At 41.5% G+C, this 26,968-nt stretch overlaps 1 protein-coding gene across 4 annotated transcripts in view; it reads left to right on the top strand.

Annotated features, from left to right (window-relative positions):
* Nucleotides 1-26,968, top strand: part of SAP130 (Sin3A associated protein 130) — an 87,718-nt gene that overhangs the window by 22,952 nt on the left and 37,798 nt on the right. For 2 of the 4 annotated variants that reach the window (XM_012462310.2, XM_064382867.1), the window contains 7 exons: nucleotides 5,089-5,236; nucleotides 5,399-5,489; nucleotides 5,692-5,796; nucleotides 10,715-10,856; nucleotides 13,840-13,961; nucleotides 17,214-17,516; nucleotides 19,877-20,054. In XM_012462310.2, coding sequence (XP_012317733.1) covers nucleotides 5,089-5,236; nucleotides 5,399-5,489; nucleotides 5,692-5,796; nucleotides 10,715-10,856; nucleotides 13,840-13,961; nucleotides 17,214-17,516; nucleotides 19,877-20,054 — 1,089 coding nt within the window. The remainder of the gene's footprint in view (nucleotides 1-5,088; nucleotides 5,237-5,398; nucleotides 5,490-5,691; nucleotides 5,797-10,714; nucleotides 10,857-13,839; nucleotides 13,962-17,213; nucleotides 17,517-19,876; nucleotides 20,055-26,968) is intronic. The other 2 variants (XM_012462312.2, XM_012462311.2) reach the window with 2 other exon arrangements.

Here is a 26,968-nt window from a genome sequence, read left to right as displayed (position 1 = left end):
TTCTCTCTCGAGCCCTGCCCATATATTTTGTCTTCTTCTGTTATTCTCTCATCATTTCCAGTGAGCTCTTAACGTCTTTGCTTTGTGTTTTCATTTCATAGAAGCAGTTACTTCATTAAGTTTTTAAGTTCATGGTACAGTGTTCATCTGCCTAGTGAAAGCACTTCTAGTGTGTTTCCACCTTTTGTGTTTTAGCATCTTTCAATAGATCCTGTGTTGGTTCCTTTCTGAGTATTCATCTTTGATTGGATTGACTTTATTCTGGATCCCCTGTTTGTAATTGGTTCTTGTAGCCTGGACTAAATACCGAGTTTGGAGAAATTTTCCAAATGACTCAGTGTCCTGAGTTTGAATTTTGTTGGCCATTACTTTACTCCTGTCAGTGAAAATAGACCACTTAAAATGGCAAAGCCTCTCTTCCCTGGGTCCCCCTCACACTGTTCCCCACAGATGGGGCTTATCTCTATTTGTGTGATTCCTAGTTTAACCCTAGATCGATCCTTTGCTTTTTAACTCTTGAAACTGGTCCAGATACTGCTTCACTGCCAGCTCCACTGCCACTGTTACACAAACGATTTTGGTTTTCTCTGTCAATGTGTGTTCCTCATTTTGGAGCATTATACTTCATTGCTGGATTTTATCCCTAAAATTGTAGCCCCAGAAATTCTCTCTTCAGTCTGGGCATGGTAGCTCATGTCTGTAATTCTAGCACTTTGGGAGGCTGGGGCAGGAGGATTGTCTGAGCCCAGGAGTTCAAGAGCAGCCTGAGCAACACAGTGAGAACTTAGTGATACTCTTATCTCGCTCTCTCTCTTTTTTTTTTTTTAAAGTGGGGGAAAGAAAGAAATCCTCCCTTCCTTGGCTCCTGAGTTCCTGTTTGGTTATCCCTACCTTTGGCAGTTCTGCTGTCCTGTGGTTTGAGGTTTCAGATGTCTCCTAATTTTGCAAAAGGAGGGTACTGTATTTCTCTTTTTTGTTTTCCTTGCTATTTCCTTACTATTCTCTGAGAGGAAAAGGAAGAAATGCTACACTGGCAGTCTCTGCCTACAATACCATTGTCCTCCAAATAAGTCAGTCATGCAAGGACCCATCTGAACACTGGAGGATAATCACAAGCCCGGTTATAATTTAACCCCCATATTTTCTGTAGATATCACATCACTGAATTGGTGCTCTATCCGTGGAGTTGCCTTTCAGGTTATTAACAAAAAAAAAAACTGATCTGTGGGAGAAGCACACAGTTGAGTATCCCTAAACCAAAATCCATAATACGCCAAAATCTGAAACCTTTTGAGGACTGACATGACACTGAAAGGAAATGTTCACTGAAGCATTTCTGATTTTTGGATTAGGGATGCTGAGCCAGTAAGTATATAATTCTGAAATCTGAAACACTTCTCGTCCCAAATATTTTAGATAAAGTATACTCAACCTGTAATATGGTGATTAAGACAACAGAATAGGGAGCACTTTCTGAATGACCTTACTTAATCCCTCTGTTTTTGGTGTGTGTGGGTGGGTTCCTATGGAACTATAGACGTTAAATATTCAGAGTGGGTTTTTTTTGTTGTTGTCTTTTGTTTTTGACACAAGGTCTCACTTTGTCACCCAGGCTGAATCACATCTTGACGCACACCTATAGTCCCAGATACTCAGGAGGCTGAGGTGGGAGGACAGCTTGAACGCCAGAGGTCAAGGTTGCAGTGGCGCAATCACAGCTCATCCTTGACTTCTGGGGTTCAAGCTGTCCTCCCACCTCTGCAACCTTGACCTCTGGGGATCAAGCTGTCCTCCCACCTCAGCCTCCTGAGTATCTGGGACTATAGGTGTGCACCAGGATGGCTGCTTAATTGTTTTACTTTTCATAGAGACTGGGCCTTGCCATGTTGCTCAGGCTGGTCTCAAATTCCTGGGCTCAAGCAGTCCTCCTGCCTCAGCTCCCAGAGTGCTAGGGTTTATGGGCATGACCCACTGTACCCAGCCTCAAAATGTTGTTTCTTTTTTTTCTTTGAGATAGAGTCTTGCTCCGTCACCCAGGCTGGAGTGCAGTGGCATGATCTCAGCTCACTGCAATTTCCACCTCCTGGATTCAAGCGATTCTCCTGCTTTAGCCTCCCAAGTAGCTGGGATTACAGGTGTGCACCACCACGCCTGGCTTATTTTCTTTATTTTTGGTAGAGATGGGGTTTCACCATGTTGGCCAGGCTGGTCTTGAACTCCTGACCTCAGGCAGTCTGCCCACCTTGGCCTCCCAAAGTGTTGGGATTACAGGTGCGAGCCACCACGCCTGGCCCAAAATGTTTTAATCAAAGTCTCTTTCTTTTTCTCACAGTGCTCCAAATTGGGCTAATGAGACCCCCTTTGAGCTGGCTCAAGTGTCTTTTTTTTTTTTTTTTTTTTTTTTAACAGGGTGTCATCTGTCACCCAGGCTGGAATGCAGTGGCACAATCTCAGCTCACTGTAACCTCTCCCTCCTGGTCTCTCAAGGGATCCTCCTGCTTCGACCTCCCAAGTAGCTGAGACCACAGGTGTGTGCTACCATGCCCAGCTAATTTTTGTATTTTTAGTGGAGGTGGAATTTCACCATGTTGCCCAGGCCAGCCTTGAACTCCTGAACTCAAGCAATCTGCCTACCTTGGCCTCCCAAAGTGCTGGGATTAGAGGCATGAGCCATTACACCAGGCCTGGCCCAAGTTTCCTTTTGATGACTCCCGTTAGCCTTTTAGTACTTTACTTTCTGATACATGATGTCTCAGGCTTTCTCCTGTTTTTACTAGTTTTCAAATCAGCCAGTTCTCCTTGGTTCTTTTTAGTGGAGAGTAGTATTTATAACCCAAGTTCTGGGTGTTAGAGGTGTTCATTGTTTCTGGTGTGTCATTGCTTTTGGGCTTTTTCTGGGGACAGAGGTACTCAATACAGTAAAGATAGTCATGTCTTTCTGCTAATATTTTGCTCTTTGTTTATATTTATTCATTTATTTTTTGAGACAGAGTCTTGCTCTGTTGCCCAGGCTGGAGTGCAGTGGTGCAGGCTCAGCTTACTGCAACCTCTGCCTCCCAGGTTCAAGCGATTCTGTTCCCTCAGCATCCAGAGTAGATGGAACTACAGATGTGTACCACAGCACCCACCTAATTTTGTACTTTTAGTAGAGATGGGGTTTCACTATGTTGGCCAGGCTGGTCTTGAACTCCTGGCCTCAGGTGATCCGCCCACCTCAGCTTCCCAAAATGCTGGGATTACAGACATGAGCCACCACCTGTTTTAGAATCTTACATTAATTAAAAATTTTTGGCCGGGCGCAGTGGCTCACACCTGTAATCCCAACACCTTGGGAAGCCAAGGCAGTTGGATCACACGATCAAGAGATCGAGACCATCCTGGCCAACATGGTGAAACCCCGTCTTTACTAAAAATACAAAAGTTAGCTGGGTGTGGTGGCACGTGCCTGTAGTCCCAGCTACTTGGGAGGCCGAGGCAGGAGAATCCTGGAGAACCGCTTGAACCTGGGAGGTGGAGGTTGCAGTGAGCTGAGATCACACCACTGCACTCCAGCCTGGCAACAGAGTGAGACTCTGTCTCAAAAAAAACAAAAAAAAAAATTTTTTTTCACTCCTCCACTGGTAATGGATACATATTGGTATTTACAAATGAAATGTAACATTACACTTTTTTTTGTTTTTTGCTTTCTAAGATTTTACACTCATTCATTACTTTATGAAGGGGATGCAGTCTGAGAAATGAATAGGTAGTAGTTTTGACATGCAAACATCATAGAGTATACTTAACACAAACCTAGATGGTGTCGCCTACTACACACCGAGGCTATGGTGCTAAAATTATTGCTCCTAGTATGTGAACCTATACAGCCGTTACTGTACGGAATACCGTACACAGTTGTAACACTGTGGCATTTGTATATCTACATACAGAAAAGGTGCAGTAAAAATATAGTATAAAGTATTTTTTTTTTTTAAAAAGAAGCACCTGTATCATTTGTCTGTCATAAATTAACCTCTTGCTTTTTGTAGATTACTGCTAACAATAAGAATACTAAGTAACTAACTTCACAGCTCTTTTTGTCCTTGGGCTAGATCCCACTAATCAGAGTGGCAATGTGTTTGACTGTCACTTGAAGTGATTTTTTTGCATTTTATTTTATTGGAGGCAGAGTCTCACCCTGCGGCCCAGGCTGGACTGCAGTGGTGCAATCACAGCTCACTTTAGCCTCGGCCTCCCGGGCTCAAGCGGTCCTCCTGCTGGGATTACCAGTGTGAGCTGCCGCATGTGGCCTTCCCTCTGATTTGAATAGCCAACTTTGTTATATTGTCAAATTCTCTTGCCAGTGTTGCTATTTCAGTAGGTTGCTACCAATTAATTTGGCATCCTCTTGATTTCCCTTCCAATCCTGAGGCAGTCATAACTGTAACTTTTTATCATTTCAAGAGTGTTCTTACATTTGGTAAGGAATGATATAAAATTGGGAGGAAGGTCTGTGCTTCAAGGGTCATAGTTTAAGCTGCTGTTAATCAAAATTGTCTGTGATCTTTCTTGAGGAAATTTGTCAAAAACTTACAGCATAAAAATTTATAGTATATTTTCAGATTTATCCACAGAGTTAAGTGCAATTATTTTATTTTACTTTTTTATGTAGACAGGGTCTTACTCTCTTCCCCCAGGCTGGAGTGCAGTGGCACAGTCATAGCTCACTATAACCTTGACTTCCTGGGCACAAGCCCTTGATGCCCCCAAAAGCACTGTGACTATAGGTGTGAGCCACCACACCTGACCTGAGGTGCAATTATTATAATGATATTAATTTAAGTTTGTTATGGAGTATTGATTAACTATATCAAGGATACTGAGAACAACTCGTGGGTTAATTTATTCTGTTTGTGATACAAATTGATGCCTTTTAAAACGAGACAAACTCAGTGAGCCTTTCGCGTCATTGGTGTGGTTAAAGACCAAGTCTTGGTTTAACTCTGAACTTTATAGACCTATGAAAAAGTATAACTTGTATTACTGTAACTGAGCAAAAAATCGTAAATGACCTTGTCTGTCTGCATTGTGTCTTTGTTATCTTTTCAGTAGGCCAACTTTGTCTATCCAGCATCCACCATCTGCAGCAATTAGTATTCAGCGTCCCGCCCAGTCACGAGATGTCACAACAAGAATCACACTACCATCTCACCCTGCATTAGGGACTCCAAAACAGCAGCTTCATACCATGGCTCAGGTAAAACCACGGTGGAGAACCACCTGTGTACTACTTTGTTGGATAAAACCAAAAATGTGCAAAATGTGCAGAGGGCCTGGCAATACTGAAGGCATTGATTGTGTTTAGCCTGGATGCAGTGGATAACGTTCTTATAACTGTGTTGTGGGGTTTCCCTCACAGAAAACGATCTTCAGTACTGGCACACCAGTGGCTGCAGCCACAGTAGCACCTATTTTGGCAACCAACACCATTCCTTCAGCGACTACAGCTGGTAAGTCCATAACCCTGCTCTTCCTTCTATCAGGAAAAAAGGAGGCAAGAGTGGTAGGTTAATTTTTTATTTTTCACCTTCATTCAGAGAAAAACAATGGGCTAGAAAAATTCTCTTAACTTTTTCCAAGAGTTTTCCCAGGTTTTTGAGAATCTGTAACGTGCGCAGAGAAGTTATTGTGAAAGAATTTCCTTTATTTCAGGATCTGTGTCACACACGCAAGCTCCCACAAGTACCATTGTTACCATGACAGTACCCTCCCATTCCTCCCATGCGACTGCTGTGACCACCTCAAACATCCCAGTCGGTAAGTGGCATGCTGCCTTCAGACAGAAGCTTACTGGGAGTGGTGTAGCTCCTCTGACTCGGCCTTCATGTTGATGGCTAGTATTGATATTTACAATTGTTGATTTTCAAAGCAACATTGAATATGACTTCTAATATTATGTATCATACAGACTTGGCATTGATGGTAGGGGGAAAAGAGGGTAACAATTCTTGAGTACTCAAACTTTAACTGTAGTTTTGACTTCCTTTCTTATCAAACTGTACCTTTTATAAAAGATAAGCAGTACTGACATAGTTGGACAAGAACAACAAGAAAAGCAAAGATCTGGAATGAGGAAAACTTGTATACGTTGACAGATTGTTCAGGGAAGGTTTTTGAGTGACACAACAGTGGGAAGAACACTAAGGCTCAAGTGTGTTCCCCAGGTTTTCATCTGAGTGCTGCCCCCCAGTACTTCACGACCATCCTGGAATTTCTTCTAGGCTTTCTTTATTCTAAGTATATGTATACTTTGGATTTTAAAATAATTCCTGGAAAGTTTCTGGCAGTCCAACTTCAGTCATCAAGCTCAGGGATTTGCACACTTTCTAGAAACGTCTTAGGCTTTGCAGACCACGCAGACCACATAGGTGTGTGTCATCACCACTGTTCAACTCTGTCATGCAAGTAGCTGTGGACAGAATATAAATAGATGGGTGCAACTGTGTACCAATGAGACTCTGCTTATGGATGGAGAAATTTGATTTCTTCTTTTTTTAAGAGACAGGGTCTTGCTCTGTCATCCAGACTTGAGTATAATGGCATAGTCATAGCTTACTGTAACTGAGACTCAAGCTATCCTCCCGCCTCAGCTTCCCCATTAGCTGGGGCTGTAGGTACATGCCACCACACCTGGCTAATTTTTTAAAATTTTTTGTAGGCCAGCCATGGTGGCTCACACCTGTTATCCCAGCACTTTGGGAGGCCAAGACGGGGATCACTTGAGTCAGGAGTTCGAGACCAGTCTGACCAACATGGTGAAACCCTATCTCTACTAAAAAAAAAAAAATACAAAATAAAACTGGCCAGGTATGGCTGCATATATACCTTTGTATTGCCAGCTACTTGGGAGGCTGAGGCAGGAGAATCACTTGAATCTGAGAGGTGGAGGTCACAGTGAGCGAGATCGTGCCACTGCACTCCAGCCTGGGTAACAGTGAGACTTGGTCTCAAAAAAAAATGTGTGTATGTGTGTGTGTGTGTAGACAAGGTCTTGCTGTGTTGCCCAAACTACTCTCAAACTGCTGGTTTCAAGGAGTCCTTCCACCCTTAGCCTCTCAGAGTGCTGGGATTATAGGCATGAGCCACCGATTCTGGCCTGAATTTCATATTGTTTTTATGAGTCACAATACAGTCTTTTGATCTTTTTGCCCTCAGCCATTTAAAAGTGTTAACTCATTCTTTGCTCATGAGACAGCAGGCTGGATTGACCTGTAGACCGTAGGTTGCCGACACCTATGCAGGGGCCTGTTATCTCACTGCCATAGCATCCAAAGCAGGGACTCTGGCCTCCTAGGAAGAACACAGCTTTCATTAGCCCACCAGCTATAGGCTTCATTAATCATTTCTAGTATTGCTTCTGCCTTGCTTTTATAGCGAAGAGCATGTCATCTTACTGTTCTCTACTCTCAAAAGATATAGGACAGCTGCCATATTTTTAACATAGTGTCCACTTGGAGATAAGACTGTTTTTTTGTGAAGAGGACACCCTGACATACTGGTGACTGGACATAATGTGTGGATTCCTGTCCCTTGAGCAAACTTTGAAGCCTCATTTCTGGAATACTGGTAGTACCCAGGAAGTCCCTATTCCTGTTCTAGGTGACCAGCGTACACCAGCCTTAAATAGGTGCTCAGCTTCACTGAAGTCTTCTAGCACAGAGGGTGCTGCTACTGTGTCTTTCCTGCATTGCTGCTCACTATGACTTGCCATTAGAGACCAAATTTTTCCCATAACCTTCTGAATTTAATTTATATTTGTGAAAAGAAGTTTGTTTTATATGTATTTAGCATTAACACACTTTTGTTGAAAAGGTAGTGAATTGTCCATATTGCCATTTCAGCCCATTTCCTTACTCTGCCTGTGTCATCAGCTCTCCTGAGTGCTATCACAGCAGAGCCACACCCAGACACTTAAAGTTTGTCAAGTCAGGAGCCTCATTTGGATATTTGTATCTATTTTTTTTTTTTAATTGCATTTTAGGTTTTGGGGTACATGTGAAAAACATGCAAGGTTGTTGCATAGGTGCATACGTGGCTGTGATTTGCTGCCTTCCTCCCCTTCACCTATATCTGGCATTTCTCCCCATGCTATCCCTCCCCAACTCCCCACCCCCCCGCTGTCCCCCCCACTCCCCCACAACAGACCCCAGTGTATAGTGCTCCCCTCCCTGTGTCCATGTGTTCTCATTGTTCAACACACGCCTATGAGTGAGAACATGTTGTGTTTGATTTTGTGTTCTTGTGTCAGTTTGCTGAGAATGATGGTCTGTGATAGAAAGTCAGACCAATAAAGAGGGGCCATTGTGGCCCAGAGGTACTGTCTAGCTTCCTCTTGACCCTTAACCATGAAGAAGTTTTTAGAGATTGGTTCTTGTGAATGTCCCTCTATCTTCCTAAGATATCCCACCTTGGAAGTAGACTCACTAAAAAGTACTAGCAGACATACATGCTTGTATTCCTACATTCCATGGGGTTTATGCTGTCATTTTGTTTTTTTTCTTTTATGCTAACCCCAATATTTCTGTATTATAATAGGATCTCTCTTAAGAAAAGTAGCTCAGTTGAGAAGGGAAACCTGATACAACCCTAGATACCTGATTTTCAAGTTGGGAAGCAGAACATATATATCAGAATCACCTAAATGGCTCTTTCCAAGTGAGCTTTCCCTCTCCAGGTGATGTTAAATCTGAATTCAGCTATTAGGAATATGTTGGCTCAGAGAAAAAGAGCCTGATAAATCACAAGTATAAGGTTTTTGTCTCTATTCCAATAGAATACCAGTCTTATTTTCTCCATGTTCTGGTCAACATGTGACCATGTTCTCAGAATTATAGAAAGCAAAATCTGATGATCACATTATTCAGAAAATAGGGATAAGTTTTGGAGATAGAATTATGACAGACTTAATGTTTTCTGCACTGTATGTCCCTTGGTTTTTATTTGATTATTGAGAATGTATGGGGTTTTGTTTTTGTTTTTGTTTTCGTTTTTGTTTTTTTTTTGAGACGAAGTCTTGCTCTGTGTCTCAGGCTGGAGTACAGTGGTGTGATCTCAGCTCACCGCAACCTCCGCCTCCCAGGTTCAAGCGATTCTCCTGCCTCACCCTCCTGAGTAGCTGAGATCACAGTTGTGCACCACCATGCCCGGCTGATTTTTGTCTTTTTAATAGAGACAGGGTTTCACCATGTTGGCCAGGCTGGTCTTGAACTCCTGACCTCAGGTGATCTACCAGCCTCGGCCTCCCAAAGTGTGGGGATTACAGGCATGAGCCACTGCACCCGGCCTGTATGGCATTTTAAATTAGAAAACAAGTAGATTTAAACTGATGGCCAAGGGGTGGGGTGTGTCTGACCACCAACAATTGGTTAGCTACCCTGTCATATGGCAGCTTTATTCCTATTGGAAGCATCATTTTCTCCTGCCTTTTATGGGCCTCAGTGAAAAAGCAAGGCTTAGTTGCTCCCTACTCACCACCCTTATTGCTTACTTCACTGATGGAAAACCTATCATGCCAGCTTCTCTCTGCGTTGGCCAATAGATGCAATCTTCAGTGGTCAGATGGGCATCTCTGCTATCATCCTGCAAAAACTCCAGCTGCTTCCCATAGGAGCTGGCTGGGCATCACAGTGGGTCTGTGCAGCTTACCTTTGATGTTAAATGCTCTGAATTTAGGGTAATATATTGGTATCCTCCTAGTCTAGTCTCTGTTGTTAATGTGCCTCTCACTGGTGTAACGTGGGTTTTTACACAGATGGAAGCTGTCCCTCTGTATTTCTGGTAAGATAGAAAAAAGTAAGAAAGAAAAGATCACAGCTTTTCTTTCTGAAGTCCTAGGCATACTGTTAATAAATAGGTCTATAAAGAATAGTGTTAAGTGTATTCTAGTTCAGCTATACCTTCCATACAAAATTGGATTGCAAATTTTAAAGGAGTACACATTTGGAGCCTCAGATTGAATTTGAAAACTCTGTAATCATTGATTTTGATTTTGCTCTAAAGTATTACATAAAATCGCAGGACATTCAAAGGACCTTAGAAATTATTAAGTGATCTAAAGAAGGCTTCTTTATAGGTAAAGAAACAGACTTGGGAATTAAATTGGTCTTCTCATTGCTAATTAGCTATGTTTTATAATTATCTGTGGACCTAGAGTAGAATCTAAGTTTTTTTCCATTTTTTAACCCAAAATTTTGTTTGTTTATTAACTTTGAAACAGAATCTCAGTCTGTGACTGAGGCTGGAGTATAGTGGTACAGTCAAGGCTCACTATAGCCTTGAACTCCTGAACTCAAGTGATCTTCCCACCTCAGCCTCCCACAGTGCTAAGATTATAGGTGTGAACCACCGTGCCTGGCCTATTTACTTTTTAAACAATTTACTCCTTTTAAAAACAGGTCATTAAAAATCCAGATGAGGAGAAAAGAGCCTGGTCACTGCTATCTTTGTATAAGTATTAATGTTGAACCTTGCTTTAATAACTATAGGAATATATCAGTGAATGATAGGGTTGAAATAATTCTGTTGAACTTTATGTGCTTATTTTTCATTTTTTGTTTTGATTAAAAATCCAGGCTTATTTTGTTTCCTTTCATAAGATTGCTGCTAGCCAAGAATGTTTTGGTATGCCAAAAAAGAAGTGTAGAGTGGTCATGGAATTGGCTTTTACTGTTTGCAGCCAAGGTGGTGCCCCAGCAGATCACACACACTTCTCCTCGGATCCAGCCTGACTACCCTGCCGAAAGGAGCAGCCTGATTCCCATCTCCGGACATCGGGCCTCTCCCAATCCTGTGGCCATGGAAACACGAAGTGACAACAGGTAGGAGGCCGTGTGTTGGTTATTCTGCCTCACTGTGTCATTAATCATCCTGCTTTATCAGCATAAAACAAATAACCCACAGATATGGCCTGTATTTATTACTCATGTTTTCAGATTTTCCCCCGAAAATTACACTTCATATAATTCCTTTTTTATGTGTGATTTTTTTCAAACCAGTCTCGGTGGATGTTCTAGTATTCATATTTTTGGTTTTGTGTGTTTAATATTTTTTGGCCATTTTGAGAGCAAAGGTTGCAGCATTGTGACCATTTATCCATAAGTACCTCGATTTGTAGCACAGAAGAGTAAAAACATTCTCTGACATCACCTCGGTACAGCTATCTGAAAGGAGTCCGAGCTCTCCCTTCTCTTTTATTCATGGATGTTTTTGAAGAGTGTGGAGAGGCCGGGTGTTTTGGGGAATTTGATGCTGTCACATTGTTTCCTCATGGTTACATTCAGGTTATACCAGGTAAGCAGTGTGTTCTTCCCATTCCATCAGAGAGCCATGCTGTCTGTTTTTCCTGTATTGATTATGTTAACATTGTTTACTTAGTGAAGGTGATGTTTGCTGGTTTTTTCTACTGGAAAAGCATGTTTTTCTCCTTTGTAAACAATCAATCTGTATGGAAAAATCTGAGTATAAATATCCTGTTCTCCAGTAAATATTCATTCAATAGTTGCAGACCTATTATTAATTTCTGGCTGAATCGAAAGTTACAAAATAGTGAGTTTTTCTGTCTAATGCATTGTCTACGTGTGTTAGCTGGTATTCTGATGTAAAGAAACTCTCATATCCACCCCTGTTTATTTATTATGTTGAGTATTTTATTGTTTTTTAATTGGCTCAGTCTTGTAGATTTGCTTTTATTCATTATTAGAATCCATTGCTGTCATCTATTTTGGTACTCAGATGATCTCAGTTGGTCCTTGGGGGCTCTTTCTGTCTACTTCTGTGGATTTTGCCACATCCCCTCCATTCTAGCCTTTCCTTATTTTCCATCATGAGATATTCCAGATTCCTATTGAACTTTATCCATCTGGGCCCTGAAGTCTGCTGTTCCTCCAAGGAGCCCTTTTGTCATTTACAAACCAAGATCTGGGTATTAACCCTGCTTGTTGCCATGATTTGTCATTCTAGGCCATTTGAGCAGGCAGAGGTAGGAAGTAAATAATATTTTAAGAACATTTGAGTTCATGCTGATACCTCTAATTCAACTCCATAGCTTCCCCCATTCCATGTTTGTATCTGCCTCTCCCATAAAGCACCCTATACAGTGTATACAAAGTAATTTCAAAATCAGATTATTGTTAAGTGTTCTAATTTGATCATTTGTGTCTAGGAATGCTTACAGATTTTAATACATTGATATTATGTCCATCTACCTTGTTGAATACTTCTGTTAGCTCTATAAATGTTTATAGATTCTCTAAATGTTTATAAATTGTCTATGTACATGTTTATTTTGCCTACAAGTAAGGACAGTTTTGGGGGAAGACAAAGGGGTCTTAACATTTTCATTTGTTTCTTTGTTTTGTTTTTGAGACAGGGTCTTGCTCTGTTGCCCAGGCTAGAGTGCAGTGGCACCATCATAACTCAGTGCAGCCTTGACTGACTTCTGGGCTCAAATGATTCTCCCACCCCAGCCTCTCGAGTAGCTGGGACTACAGGCACATGCCATCATGCCTGGCTAAGTTTTTTAAATTTTTTTGTAGAGATGAGGTCTCACTCTGTTGCCCAGGCTATAGTGCAATGGTGCAGTCTCAGCTCACTGCATTCTCTGCCTCCCAGATTCAAGCAATTCTTGTGCCTCTGCCTCCTGAATAACAGGGATTACAGGTGTGTGCCACCATAGCTGGCTAGTTTTTGTATTTGTCATAGAGACAGGGTTTCACCATGTTGGCCAGACTGGTCTTGAACTTCTGACCTTAAGTGATCTGCCTGCCTCAGCCTCCCAAAGTGCTCAGGCTGGTCTTAAACTCCTGGGCTCCAGTGATTTGCCCACCTCAGTCTCCCAAACTGCTGGGATTACAGGCATGAGCCACTGTACCTGGCCTACTTCATATTTTCTTAGGTATTTATATCATGAATAGCTATTGAATGCTATCAAATATTTTTATCTTTTATATTTTAAATTATTGTTTTTAAATTTATCAAAAACGTGAATAGACATTCTCATGTTGAAGCATTTCTCTTTGTGTGATAAACTTTATTCAATCGTGATGTATTTAACTTGTATATGGTTCTTAATTCAGTTTTATATAGGATTTTTTTTGTCGTTGTGAATTAGATTTGTTTATACTCTTTCTTTTATCATATTCTCCTGTTCTAATATTAGTATCAAGGCTATATGAAGCTGAAAAAATAAACTAGGAACCAGGTACAGTGGCACATGCCTGTGGTCCCAGAATTTAGGCAGCTGAGGCTGGAGGCTTGATTGAGCCTAGGAGTTCAAGGTTGTAGTGTGCCATGATTGCACTGGTGAATAACCACTACACTCCAGCCTGGGCACATAGTAATACCCCGTCTCTAAAATAATAAAAATAAGTTGGATCTCATTTCTTCTTTTCATTGTTTCCAAAGCAGTTCGAATGAAATTGGGATTATTAGTTTTATGTATTTTTAATAAAATTGGCCAGTAAATCAATCTGAGTTTAGTGTAGTTTATGAGGAGTTGAGCAGAGAAGATTTGATTATTGAGTTTTTGTGAATTGTTTTTCAGACTTATTCTCAAAAATCACCCAGAGAATATTATCTATGTTTTTACATTTATTGATATAGGTATTTATAGTATCCACTTTTTTTTTTTTTAATTTTGCATTCTTGGTGTGTGTCCTGTGATGTAAGAGTTGTTTGGGACACCATTTAGGTGAAGCTCATTTGACAGTTCTGAAGGATAGAAAGAGGATCTGGGGGATAGGATCATTTGAAGGTAAAGAAGAAAATGACCATTTTGTTTGCTATCATCTGTTCTATCTCTAGACCGTCTGTTCCTGTTCAATTCCAATACTTTTTGCCAACTTATCCCCCTTCTGCATACCCACTGGCGGCACACACCTACACCCCAATCACCAGTTCTGTGTCCACTATCCGACAGTATCCAGGTATGAGCCCTGCTTTTAAGATGCCTTTTCACATTTTAATTTTTGCCAACAATGACGTAGAAATTGATTACGATTATTTCTATATGAGAATAATTATTTCAGCTTCTGCTTTCAGATTCAGTTAAAATGTGAAGCTTTAAGATCTTAAATCATCATCTTTATGGTCTATAAAAGGTTGTTACTCATTAGCGATATTTGCATAGTACTATGCCACCCTGAGGATAATCATGTTAACAATTTTTGTTATGCCTTAAAATGATAGTAGTTACAATGAATAGAGTAGTACTTTTATAGACTTTCCATTATTTTATGTAAATATTGGTTGTATTTTTTTTTAATTTATAAAGGTTTATTTATAAAAACTTTTAGGTTCAATGACACTTGTGCAGGTTTGTTATATAGATAAATTGCATATCACAGAGATTTGGTATACCGGCTATATATATATTTTTAGTCTAGTTATGCTCTCTTCTCACCATCATGATGTGTAAACAGTGTTCTTTTTGCTAATCCAGGAAAAACAATCCTTAAATGTCAGAGTCTGTGAAATCTTTTCCTGTGAGACCCTCAAGTCACTCTGGGCATCAGAAAGCCTATTGCCAGCCAGGTGCAGTGGCTCATGCCTATGATCCCAGCACTTTGGGAGGCTGAGGCAGGCGGATCACTTGAGGTTAGGAGTTCAAGACCAGCCTGGTCAACATGGTGAAACCCCCACTCTACTAAAAAAAAAAAAGAAAAAAAAGAAAAAATTAGCCAGGCGTGGTGGTGGGCACCTGTAGTCCCACTACTCAGGAAGCTGAAGCAGGAGAATCGGTTGAACCTGGGAGGTAGAGGCTGCTTTAAGCTGCAATCGTGACACTACACTCCAGTCTAGGTGACAGAGTGAGACTGTCTCAATAAAAAAAAACCTTATTGACTGGGGCTGGGCACCATGGCTGATGCTCCCAGCACTTTGGGAGGCCATGGTGGGCAGATCACTTGAGCCCAGAAGTTCAAGACTATCCTAGGCAATATAGGGAGACCCCATCTCTAGAAAAAGTTAAAAAGTTAGCTGGGCATGGCTGAGGTGGGAGGATTGAGCCATGATGGCACTACTGCACTCTAGCCTAGGTAACAAGGTGAGAGCCTATCTTTAAAAAAAAAAAAAGAAAGAAAGAAAAAGGATTATTGTTGCCTGGATTGTGTGCATTGCCCTCCTGCTACACGGCGCTGTATGGCAGCTACCAGCACGTGTGGCCACAGAGCACTTGAAGTAGGTTAAGCGTACATGTAAAACTCAATTGTTAATTTCATTTAATTTCGAGAAATTTCAAATATATTTGGACAACTTAGCAATGTAAAACTACTTTTTCAGTTGTAGGCTTTATGAAATCAAAATACAGATTAAGCATTTCTGATAAAAATTCAGTATCTGAATTTAGATGTACTCAAAGAGTAAAATATACCCTAGATTTTGAAGACATAGTATGGAAAAGAGAATGTAAAATATCTTGTTAAGAATTTTTAGGCTAGGTACTGTGGCTCATGCCTGTAATCCTAACACTTTGGGAGGCTGAGGAGGAAGGATCACTTGAGCCCAGGAGTTTGACATCAAGCTAGATGAGACCTAATCTCTACCAAAAATAAAAAATTGGCCAGGCATGGTGGTGCATGCCTATCGTCCCAGCTGCTTGGGAGGCTGAGACAGAAGGATTGCTTGACCCCACGAGGTTGAGGATACAGTAAGCCATGTCGTTTATGCCACTGCACTCCAGTCTAGGCAAGAAAGTGAGACCCTTGTCTCAGAAAAAAAAAGTTTATTAATAACACATTGAAATGGTAATATTTTCAATATATTAAATAAAATATGTGCTCACAATTAATTTGACCTGTTTCTTTTTTCTTTTTTTTTTTTTTTTGAGATGGAGTTTCACTCTGTTGCCCAGGCTGGAGTGCAGTTGTATGGTCTTGGCTCACTGCAACCTCCACCTCCCAGCTTTAAGCAATTCTTTTGTTTCAGTGTCCCAAGTAGCCGGGACTGCAGGTGCGTGCCACCACATTCAGCTAATTTTTGTATTTTTAGTAGAGATGGAGTTTCACCCTGTTGACCAGGCTGGTTTTGAACTACTGCTCTCAAATGATCGCCTGCCTTGGACCCCGAAAGTGCTGGGATTACAGTCATGAGCCACTGCACCTTTTTTTTTTGAGACAGTCTTTCTCTGTCGCCCAGGCTGGGGTGCAGTAGTGTGATCATAGCTCACTGCCTCAAATTCCTGAGTTCAAGGGATCTTCACATCTCAACCTCCTGAGTAGCTGGAACCACAGGCACATGCTATGATGCTAGGCTAATTCTTTAATTTTTTATAGAGATGGGGTCTTGCCATGTTGCCTAGGCTGGTCTCGAACTCCTGGGTTTAAGCATTCCTCATACCTCAGTGTCCCAAAGTGTTGGGATCACAGGCACGAAACACCACATCGGGCTCTTTTTACTTTTTTATTGTAGCCACTGGAAAATTTAAAGTTGCATAAGTGACCTAATATGCCATTGAACAGTCCTGGTCTAAAATTTCAAACATTGTAGGATATTTGATTATTTACGGAAAAGGTATCTTACAAGTATAAGGTATTTAAATAGCTTTGAAAACAAGTTCCTACTTTTTTGGATTGTTTTGATGACTAAGCAAAAAGTTCTCTTTATTTTCTTTCCACAGATAGTGAGAAATTCCTCCTTTTTTGTTGCTTTTTGTGAATGCTCTTGTCTCTTTTTGTTTGTTTGTTTGTTTGTTTTGATATATACAGTAGATGGGGTATTTGCCTTGTAGAACACAGGACACTTACTTGTTCTTTTTCTGGCAGATACATGCCATTTGACATTCATACTACCATATTTCAGAACTGCCTGTTATAGTGGCCCTATCAATGAAAGCAGAGGTTCTTGACCTGGGACCTCAGGGTTTATTTCTGACGTTTTATATTAATTATTTAGCATGGTTGCCTGGCTAATATTTGCAATTCAATAGCTGATTGCCTTTTTTCTTGTTTTAATCATATTTCTAATAATCTGTAGAAAGACAACATCATATTGGTAGGAAGTGAAAGGAAATAGCTATCCCAAGTATATCAAGTTTCAAGTAACAGTGTTGTTTTTTCAAACCACGGATTTAGATATTATACAGTAGAATAAATCTGTTTTTATTTTGGTGTTTCTCACTTTATGTAGACTGCTTGGAATGAGGCTAACCTTCTTATAGTCACCTTTTGCATCATTTTTAGTTTCAGCTCAGGCTCCAAACTCTGCCATCACAGCTCAGACTGGTGTGGGGGTAGCGTCTACGGTCCACCTAAACCCCATGCAGTTGATGACAGTAGATGCATCGCATGCTCGACATATTCAAGGGATCCAGCCAGCGCCCATCAGTACCCAGGGCATCCAGCCAGCCCCCATCGGGACCCCAGGGATACAGCCTGCACCACTTGGCACACAGGGAATTCACTCAGCAACCCCAATCAACACACAAGGGCTTCAGCCTGCACCAATGGGTACTCAGCAGCCTCAGCCTGAAGGAAAGACTTCAGGTAATTTTAAATTTTTGCATAGCAGATGGTTTAGAAGAAAGAGATACATTTGAATTTAAATCCTTTTTCTGCCACTAGCTTTGTGGTCTTGTAATTTCTCTAGGCCTTCATTTTTTCTGTGTATTAATAATATGAGTTGCTTAGAACTTACAGTTTCAGGGTCACTGTAAATGTTAGAAATAATATAGATGAATAGCCTAGTATTCATTTGCACATAGTGAGAAGTGTTATCTTTATTAAAAGCTCCTAGGTGAGGGAAAAAAATTCACCTTGTAAGTAGCGTTATTGAAAATTTTCTTCAGAGTTGTACATAAAGCTATAAAATCTTATGCTGTTGTTAGCTAATATTATGAATGCTTAAAAAGAAACACTAGTGGACTAGCATTTTGAAAAATGGAATAAGTCACTGTATTTAGATTTTTTTGAGACAGAGTCTTACTCTGTCACCCAGGCTAGAGTGCAGTGGTGTGATCTTGGCTCACTGCACTCAAGTGATCCTCCTGGACTCAAGTGACCCTCCCACCTCAACCACCCGAATAACTGGGACTGTAGGTGCAAGCTACCACGCCTGGTTAATTTTTGTATTTTAAATAGAGACAGAGTTTTGCCATATTGCCCAGGCTGATCTCAAACTCCTGGGCTCAAGCAATCTACACACCTTGGCCACCCAAAGTGCTGGGATTACAAGCATGAGCCATCACACCAGCCAGGTTATTTTTCTTTTTTCAGCTGAATTTAAAATTCCATGTACTTGGATTATTATTAATTAGCCATTTCTCTGATATAGTTTTAAAAAGATGGCTGTTTCTCAGCCAAGGTGCTGATCTTTTTTTAGACAAGGTCTCACTTGCTCTGTTGCCCAGCTGGAGTACAGTGGTACAGTCATGGCTCACTGTAGCCTTGACCTTTGGGGCTCAAGCAGTCCTTACGCCTCAGGCGCCCACATAACAAGGACTACAAGTACATGCCACCATTCCTGGCTAATTATTTTATATTTTTTGTAGAAACAGGATATTGCTTGTTGCCCAGGCTGGTCTCAAACTCCAGAGCTCAAGCTATCCTATCTTCCAGTCTCATCCTCCCAAAGTGCTGTGATTACAGGCATGAGCCACTGCGCTGGGCTGGAGCTATGAATTTTAATTGTTCTGTAGACCTTGAATTGAACTATTTAATCAAAATCTCTCAGATGTTTTATTTTGACATGACTGATAGAGATGTAGTTTACCCATAATGACCCACCTGATAGAATGGTGTGCTACATCTAAGGGCCGCTAGAAAACTCATGGTATTAAGTTGACTCCTATGAAATCGCCATATGTGTAGGTCAAAAACTGTCAAACATGGATATTTTTTTATTATGATCTCATGCTCACCAGTATCGATGCTAATAAGTGTATAGTTAAAATATCTGTTAGTTGAATGTATTTCTAAAGATAGATTGGGGATGGCACCATTATTAGGGGTTGAGAGATACTGATATTTTACAAAAACTGAATGAGTTTATTTCTTGAAATATACTTTAGAGCATACTGTCAGGCTAGTAGATGATGTTTTCTGTTTGTGGCTCTTTTACTAAGCCTTTCCTGTTAGTTTTCTTATCTCTAAAATGGGGATTACAATGATGATAAGAATATGAGTAAAGAATGTAAAGTAATTAGTAGAGTGAGAGACTGTACTTAAGCTGTATACTTTGTTCACCTTATCTCATTTATTAGTAATTAGGAAATGATTATAGAGCAAAGAAAAAATAATGGTATGGTCCAGGTACAGTGGCTCACACCAGTAATCCCAGCACTTTGGGAGGCTGAAATGGGTGGATCACTTGAGGTCAGAAATTTGAGACCAGCCTGGCCAACATGGTGAAACCCCATCTCTACTGAAAATACAAAAATTATCCAGGTGTGGTGGTGCACGCCTGTAATCCCAGCTACTCGGTTGGTTAAGGCAGGAGAATTGCTTGAACCTGGGAGGCAGAGGTTGCAGTGAGCTGAGATGATTGTACCACTGCACTCCAGCCTGGGTAACAGAGCAAGACTCTCTAAAAAATAAAAGGAGAAAAAATAATGGTGTGGATCACACCACTGCACTTTATTAGCCTGGGCAAAAGAGCAAGACTCTGTCTCAAAAAAGAAAAAATAATAGTATGGATCATGTATCAGTAGACTTGGCAACTATTCCCACTTGGCTATCTGCTCTTTGTCAGATGAAGTGCTCCTGTCCCTTATCAATTTGAAATTGGACAGTTAGAACATGGATACCCAATTCTAGTAGTCTCATCATTTGTACCTATTTTTTCTGCAGCATTTGTTTCTGCTGTTTCCCTCTTTTCAATGTTCTTTCCTGTTGCCTCTCTCCTCTAGCAGTGGTGCTGGCAGATGGAGCCACAATTGTGGCCAACCCCATTAGCAATCCATTCAGCGCTGCTCCAGCAGCAACAACCGTGGTGCAGACCCACAGCCAGAGCGCTAGCACCAGCGCTCCCGCCCAGGGCTCATCGCCACGGCCAAGCATACTCCGGAAGAAACCTGCCACAGATGGGTGAGTAGACCTAGTAGTGCCAAATGACACCTCTGCTTCTGGATATAATTGGTATACATCATAGGCACTCATATCTAATGCTAGTATCAAACTCATCTCTCACTTTCTAGGACAGGATTATTCAGTAGAGCCTTACCCAGCTTAGACTGCCAGATCTTACAAATCCTGGAGTCAGTGGGGTGTTAGTTTGTAAGCATCTGTTGCATACTGTTTAAATTCTCTCTAGTTCTGGAAGTTCAATCATAGAACCTTTAAAATAGCTTATAATTAACTCTTGGGCTTGTGTAGGTAGTTACATTAACTCATACATATACTTCATTCAGCATGAATCATTGCTGTTTAAATGGGAAAAGTTCCCTTGTCCCCCTCAAAGGGCATGCAACAGTGGGAGTGTCTTGCTTCTTCATTGCCCTGCTGCTCAAACCTCTAGGGTGAGCATATAGACGGGCAGGCTTTGGGGCTCCAACCCCACAGCAGTATCTAGGGTGAATGTTTACGTAGAAGCCCCAGTGGGTGTGTGTTACAGAGTGCTCTTTTAGTTTAGCCGTCCATAGGCCGCTTGCATTAACCAGTTCAATTAGACCCCTGCCTTACGGCAAGGACAGAGGACTTTCTGTGTCCCAGCGTTCTTGCCATGGTTTACTGGAAGAATGGGATCACACGTGGGCTTGGAGAATGAGTGCAAGGTTTTATTGAGTAAAAGTAGCTCTAGCAGATGGGGGAGCCAGAAGGGAGATGATTTTTCCCTGGAGTTGGGCCAGGCGGCCCAGGCTCTCCTCCAACTGCCCTGGCCAAACTCTGCGTCATTCTGCCAGCTGGTGGCCTGCCAGTTAGTGGCCTGCCGGTTGGTGGCATGCCGGTGTGTGTCATATGCTTTTGCACCGGCATGCTCCCCTCGATGTCCTCTTGCCATTCAGCTACTTGTGTCTTCTTTTGCCAATGTGTTCCTCTTGATGTCCAGCCACTTGTGTGCCTGCCTGCAAGGGTCTTAGAGGTTTTTATAGGCACAGGATGGGGGTGTGGCAGGCCAGGGTGGTCTTGGAAAATGCAACATTTGGGCGGGAAAACAAAAATGCCTATCCTTACCTAGATCCTTGGGCACAGGCCAAGGGTCGAGCCCTCACCAGGGACCCGCCCCTCCCTTCCCAGCACTTCCTGCTCCTCTTCCTTGTCACTGTGGGCAAGCAATTTCTGAAGTGCAGTAAGGCTCATATTTAGTAGCAGATAGTGTTTTGTGTTGCATGTAAGCTTCTCAGTTGGTGGATCATAGGCTGGAAGGTATGTGTTGTGCTGTTCAGCTTAACCATTCTGAAGGTGAAAGATGAACGGTCATGTTTCAGAGAGCGGAGTTTCTGTGGCTCAGCTGAGCTAATAGCATCAATATCAAAATACTAAAGCAAGTACAAACTTAGATTACTGGGACTAGGGTCTGTGCAGGGTTTTCATTTGCACTGAGCTGCACATAGACCAGAGTCCCTATCTATCTTTGCTTATTAGGAATACTTGGTATTTTTTAAAGTATAAGTCAGTCTGTGACAAAGTTACCTTATTAGTAAAAACACAAGGCAAAGCCTGTGGTTAAGATTACAGATGGATTATACATATCTAAATTTCTCACTCTCATAACCCTATATAACTTTTTTTCAAAAGAGTTGTGAACACACAAGGATGGGGAAAACGGGAGAGGACAGAGTAGCAACTGAGTACTGAAGCTGGGAAGCAGACTATCTTGCAATGGTGTCCTGGCTGTGAGAACGCTAAATATGAAGCTTGCATAGGGGAAAGTTGGGAGCCATCCTCGTTTAAAATTTTTGGAAAATCTTCAAAAGAACCAACAACAGGCAGATCCTGGGGGTGAGGGAAGGGGCTATCTCTTCTAAGGAGGATCAGTTAAAACCTTTGTGTTTGAGAAGTATTAAAGTTAGAGCCCAGAATCCCATTTTCTACCTACGCCATGTGGTGTACTGTTCCTTCCTGCCTTTAGCAGGAGCCTGCAAGTTCAAACTCTGCAGGTGGTCCACTAGGATCACCCAGCACTGTGGAGGTCATGAGAATTTTACCAGAAAGAGATTGTGACTGACCATGTGTGTATGGAACCCTGAACACTTCCCAGTCCACTCCCTGCTTTTAGCTGATAGAACTCTGGCAGATGAACTTGATTCTAGATAGAAAATGAGAAGAGGACTCTACTTTCCTCTGGGGAGTCTATCCAGCCCAAGGGGAAGCTCTAAAGATACTGACACTAGGGCTTCCCTAAGGACAGGATTAGATTACCCTACAGTGAACCTCATGCCCTTCCAAAGCTCAGAGCTCCCAACCAGCATTTCAGTCCCTCCCCTGCACCCCCACTCTTAATCATGAACATATAACCAGTGATAGGCAGATATCTGAGGGGACCTCTAATGATGAAAGACAGAAACCACAATAAATACATGCCCAGTGCACCTTGGAAGATGTAAAAGCTAGGCAGGGAGAATAAAACACAAAACAAATGAACAAGGTAAGCAAGAACTATCCGTGATGCCTTCAGAAAGACTAAAGAAAAAGTTGCATTCATGTAACAGTAACACAGTGCTATGTAAAAAGAACATGCAGAGGAGAAAAGAACTGGTCCTGAAATGAGACAGCAGAAATTGAAGTAGAAGAATTGGAAGATAAAGTTGAAGAAATATCAAACATGGAACAAAAAGACAAGAAAATTAGAGAAAAGGACTGGAGAAAATTTAAAATGACAAGAAAAAGAACCAGTTCAGGAAATCGAGCCTCCAGGTAATGGGTTTCAGCAAGAGAGATCAGGGAAAATGAGTAAGGATCATTACAAAGTAATGAAAATTACCAAAACTGAAAGAAATGAGTTTCCTAATTACAGAAGTGCTCTGCACAATATTCAATGGATACAGTTAAACTCAGGCCAGTATTTTGAAATTTTACAACACTGGAGACAAAAAGATGTTCCTGCTTCTCCCATACTTCCTCCCAAAGACCCTTGTACTATGCCCTCTGTAATTCACAGTCATCATGTGACACTGCAGTCCCCACCCCAGTGCCCTTGTCTTTACTTTATCCACACCTTCTTGCTTTAAACCTGGCTCTTCCTCAGGGACTCAACTTGTCCTGCAGAAGTGGTCCCTGCCTCTCTTCCACATCCCTACTGTGATTCAGCCTGGAGGTAGGCTAGATGTCCTTGTCATGCCTCAGCTGCCATTTTCAGATCATTTCTCCTCAAAAGTACTTGATTTGTATTTAAATTTCATAAAATTTACAGTTGAAACAGTAGATTTTTAAATAGCCAAGTTATTCCAGATAATAAAACATTTCTCAATAACTGGATCGAGTATCCATTGTAAAATTCAAATTAATTAAAATGAAATGACATTAAATATTTTGTTCCCGAGTTGCGTTTCATGTGCTCGGTAGCACCATATGGCTTTGAGCAGGGCAGATCCAGAGGCTCAGAGAGTCAAGTTAGATTTTGTGGGTGTATCTGTATGCCTTTTGGAAGGACATGATGCCTGGCACTTTTTAGTGATGGTAGCCCCCTGTCTTCACCTTTAAGGATCAGAAATGATCTTCCAGCTCCCTGGCCCATCAGGTGCTTGAACACTTCTCCTGCCTCCACCCTCCCGACTAGTGTGGGCATTTAGCGCATAAGCTCAGTAAGCCTTCCTAACCTTGTCTCTGTGCTCCCATGCCCCTAGCCCACCTTCTTTGTTCCCAGCTCCCTCCCAGCGGAACTCCAGCTCCAGAGGGGACCCCCAGCAGCCTGCAGTCCATTGATCCACCTTTTCATGTTCCTCACTTCCTCTCATGGTCTCTTTCTCTGTTCTTCCTGATTCAGAGTCTGTGGTCACTTGCAGTCATTTCCTTACCCCCCTTCCCCACTTCGCTTTGTCAAAATCAGACTTAAATCCAACTTTCTGCTTCGTTTGTGCTGGCACGTGTACAGCAGATTGTGGCAGGGAAAGCCACCTTGCCAGCTGGTCTTGCTTAGCCTCACAGACGCACTAGGATCTTACAGCAGACCATCAGAGTATCCTCTCCTACACCCCTCCAGATAACCGTTTTACGTTTCCTTTTCTCAAAACTCCCAGGCCTCTTCTATCTTCACTGTTAGTCAACAGACTTGCTCCTTTTTTGAGAAAAAGAAAACAATCAAAAGACAACTTCCACAGTCTGCAGCTATCACATCTAGAATACTTACAGTGGCAGTACCCTGTGTCCTGCCTCCTGTCTGTTCCTCTAGACAAGCTCTCTGGGCTCCTCTCCAAAGCCTTGTCTCCTTTCTTTCCTATTCAGGAATGATGCTCTAGTTCTTCCTCCCCCTCAAAGCTTCAGCTTTTTCTTGTTAGTAGATCATTCACATAAACAGTATAAAAACACGCTGTCATTTCTTCTGTCTACAATATCCTTCTGCTCAGCTCACTTTGCTCTACCATCTACCACCCTAAATTTTTTTTTCTCTAATTTGTAAAAACAAATTGTGTTTGCTGTGTCCAGGTCTTCTGTCAGTCTCCTTTTCAGCATTTTTATTGAAGTATATAAAAAATGTCACAGATGTGGATGTATAGTCTCAAAATAAGATAAACAGTAGCCAACCACAATATAGGTCAAGAAACAATGTTACCTACATCTTTTCCCAAAGGTAGTTAACCAGTGGATAGATAGAATCATATATTATGCATTTTTTGTGTGTGAGTCTGACTTTCATAACTTGGTTTTATGTAATTCATCTGCGTTATTGCATGTGATTGTACTTTTTTTTTTTTTTTTTTTTTTGAAATGGGGTCTCATTCTGCCCAGGTTGGAGTATAGTGGCATGCTCACAGATTACTGCAGCATTTACCTCCCCAGGCTCAGGTGATCCTCCCACCTCAGTTTTTGTATTTTTAATAGAGATGGGATTTCACCATGTTGCCTTAGCTGGTCTTGAACTCCTGAGCTCAAGCATTCCTCCCAGTTCAGCCTCCCAAAGTGCTAGAATTACAGACGTGAGCACCTGGCCTTGATTATAATTTTTTTATTGCTGTGTAAAATACCATATATAACAGTACCATGGTTTGTTTATCCGTGTTTTGGGTTGCTTCCATGTTTTGCCTGTAATGGTATCGTGAACATTTTTGTACATGACTTTTGATTCATGCATGAGTACATTTCTGTTAAATACTGAGGGATTTGCTATGTCATAGGGTGTGCTTATTTTAAACTTTCTTAGGTTTGGTTTTCTGCGTGGTTTTACCCATATACACTCTCACCAGGAGTAATTGTTTCACCAGGAGTAATCATTATTTCGTCCTCACCAACACCTCAGCACTTGTTCTGGGCAGTCTGTGAGTTTGGTCATTCTGTTGGTTTATAGTGATGTTTCTCATTAGGTTCTATCTTTTTTTAAATATGTTTTTGGTTTGGTTAATTTTTGGCCAGTGTGGGCGGCAAGTAGGGTGGCAGTAGCGCAGTTGATCTTCCTTTCTAACTTTTATCCTTATTTTTAAACATGAGAAAATTTTGTGGCCGGGTGCAGTGGCTCAACCTGTAATGTCAGCACTTTGGGAGGCCGAGGCGGAGTGATCATCTGAGGTTAGGAGATCGAGACTGGCCTGGCCAACATGGTGAAACCCCGTCTTTACTAAAAACACAAAAATTAGCTAGGGTGTGGTGTCAGGTTCCTGTAATCCCAGCTACTTGGGAGACAGGTGGGAGAATCACTTGAGCTGGGATCGTGCCACTGCACTCTAGCCAGGGCAACAGAGTGAGACTCTGTCTCAAAAAAAGAAAAAATTTGAATATTTGCCTGTCACCAAACTTCAGTTCTCAGCTTATTAGCTCTTGGCCAATTTTGCTTCACCTATATGCTTAGCTACCCACTCCTATCATATTTTGAAGCAATTCCTAGATACCATGTCATTTCATTTGTATGTATTTCAGCATGTTCCTATGGAGAGATACATAACATTAAAAAACCAGTAAACTCTTAATATCAAATAGCCAGTCATTGTTTAGGTTTCCAGTGGTCTGAAATGTCACACAATTTGTTTTTTTTTTGTTTTTGAGACAGTCTCTCGCTGTTCGTGGACTGGAGTGCAGTGGCGTAATCTTGCCTCACTGCAACCTCCGCCTCCCCGGTTCAAGCAATTCTCTTGCCTCAGCCTCCCGAGTAGCTGGGATTATAGGTGTGAGCCACCACACCCGGCCATTTTCTTATAATATTTAAAATAATATTTATTTGAAAAAATTATTTATTTGATTTATTGGATATTACTTATTCTGATAAGATGCATACATTGTAATTAGTTAATATGACTTTTAAAGTCATTTTATTATCGAGATTTCCTCTCTCTCTTTTCCTGCAGCTTATTTGTTGAAGAAACTTGGTCTTCTGGACCACACTCCCTCTGGATTTTGTCAATGGCATCCCAATGTATTCATTTCCTAGGGCTTCTATGAGAAACTACCATAAATCTTCTGGCTTAAGGCAACAGACATGTATTATCTTATAGTTCCAGTAGCTAGAAATCTGAAATGAAGACGTCATCAGGGTCGGTTCCTCCTGGAGGTTCTCAGGAGACTCTCCTCGTGCTGGCTGCCAGTGGCTGCTGTTGACCCTTGTGTTCCTTGGCTTGCAGGCACAGCACCCCAATCTCTGCCTCTGTCACCACATGGACTTGCCCTGGTACCTGTGTCTCAAATCTCCCTTCCCTTTCTGTTACTAGGATACTTGTCACTGGATCTTAAACTCTACATCCAGAGCTCTACATCCAAATGTAATCAAGGATCTCTTATTTTGAGATCCTTAATTACATTTGCAAAGGCTGTTTTTTCAAGTGAGGTTGCGTTCACAATGACTGAAGATTGGGACTTACATATATCTTCTTAAAGAACTTAGTTCAACTGACTGCATGTAATTTCACTTGTTCTAT

This window comes from Aotus nancymaae, unplaced genomic scaffold, assembly GCF_030222135.1.
Source record: "Aotus nancymaae isolate 86718 unplaced genomic scaffold, 86718_ANA_hifiasm-v0.15.2.pri h1tg000029l, whole genome shotgun sequence".
In the NCBI taxonomy this organism is placed as follows: Eukaryota; Metazoa; Chordata; class Mammalia; order Primates; family Aotidae; genus Aotus; species Aotus nancymaae.
Note: the sequence above shows the minus strand (reverse complement) of the source record. Positions and strands in the feature narration are given on the sequence as shown.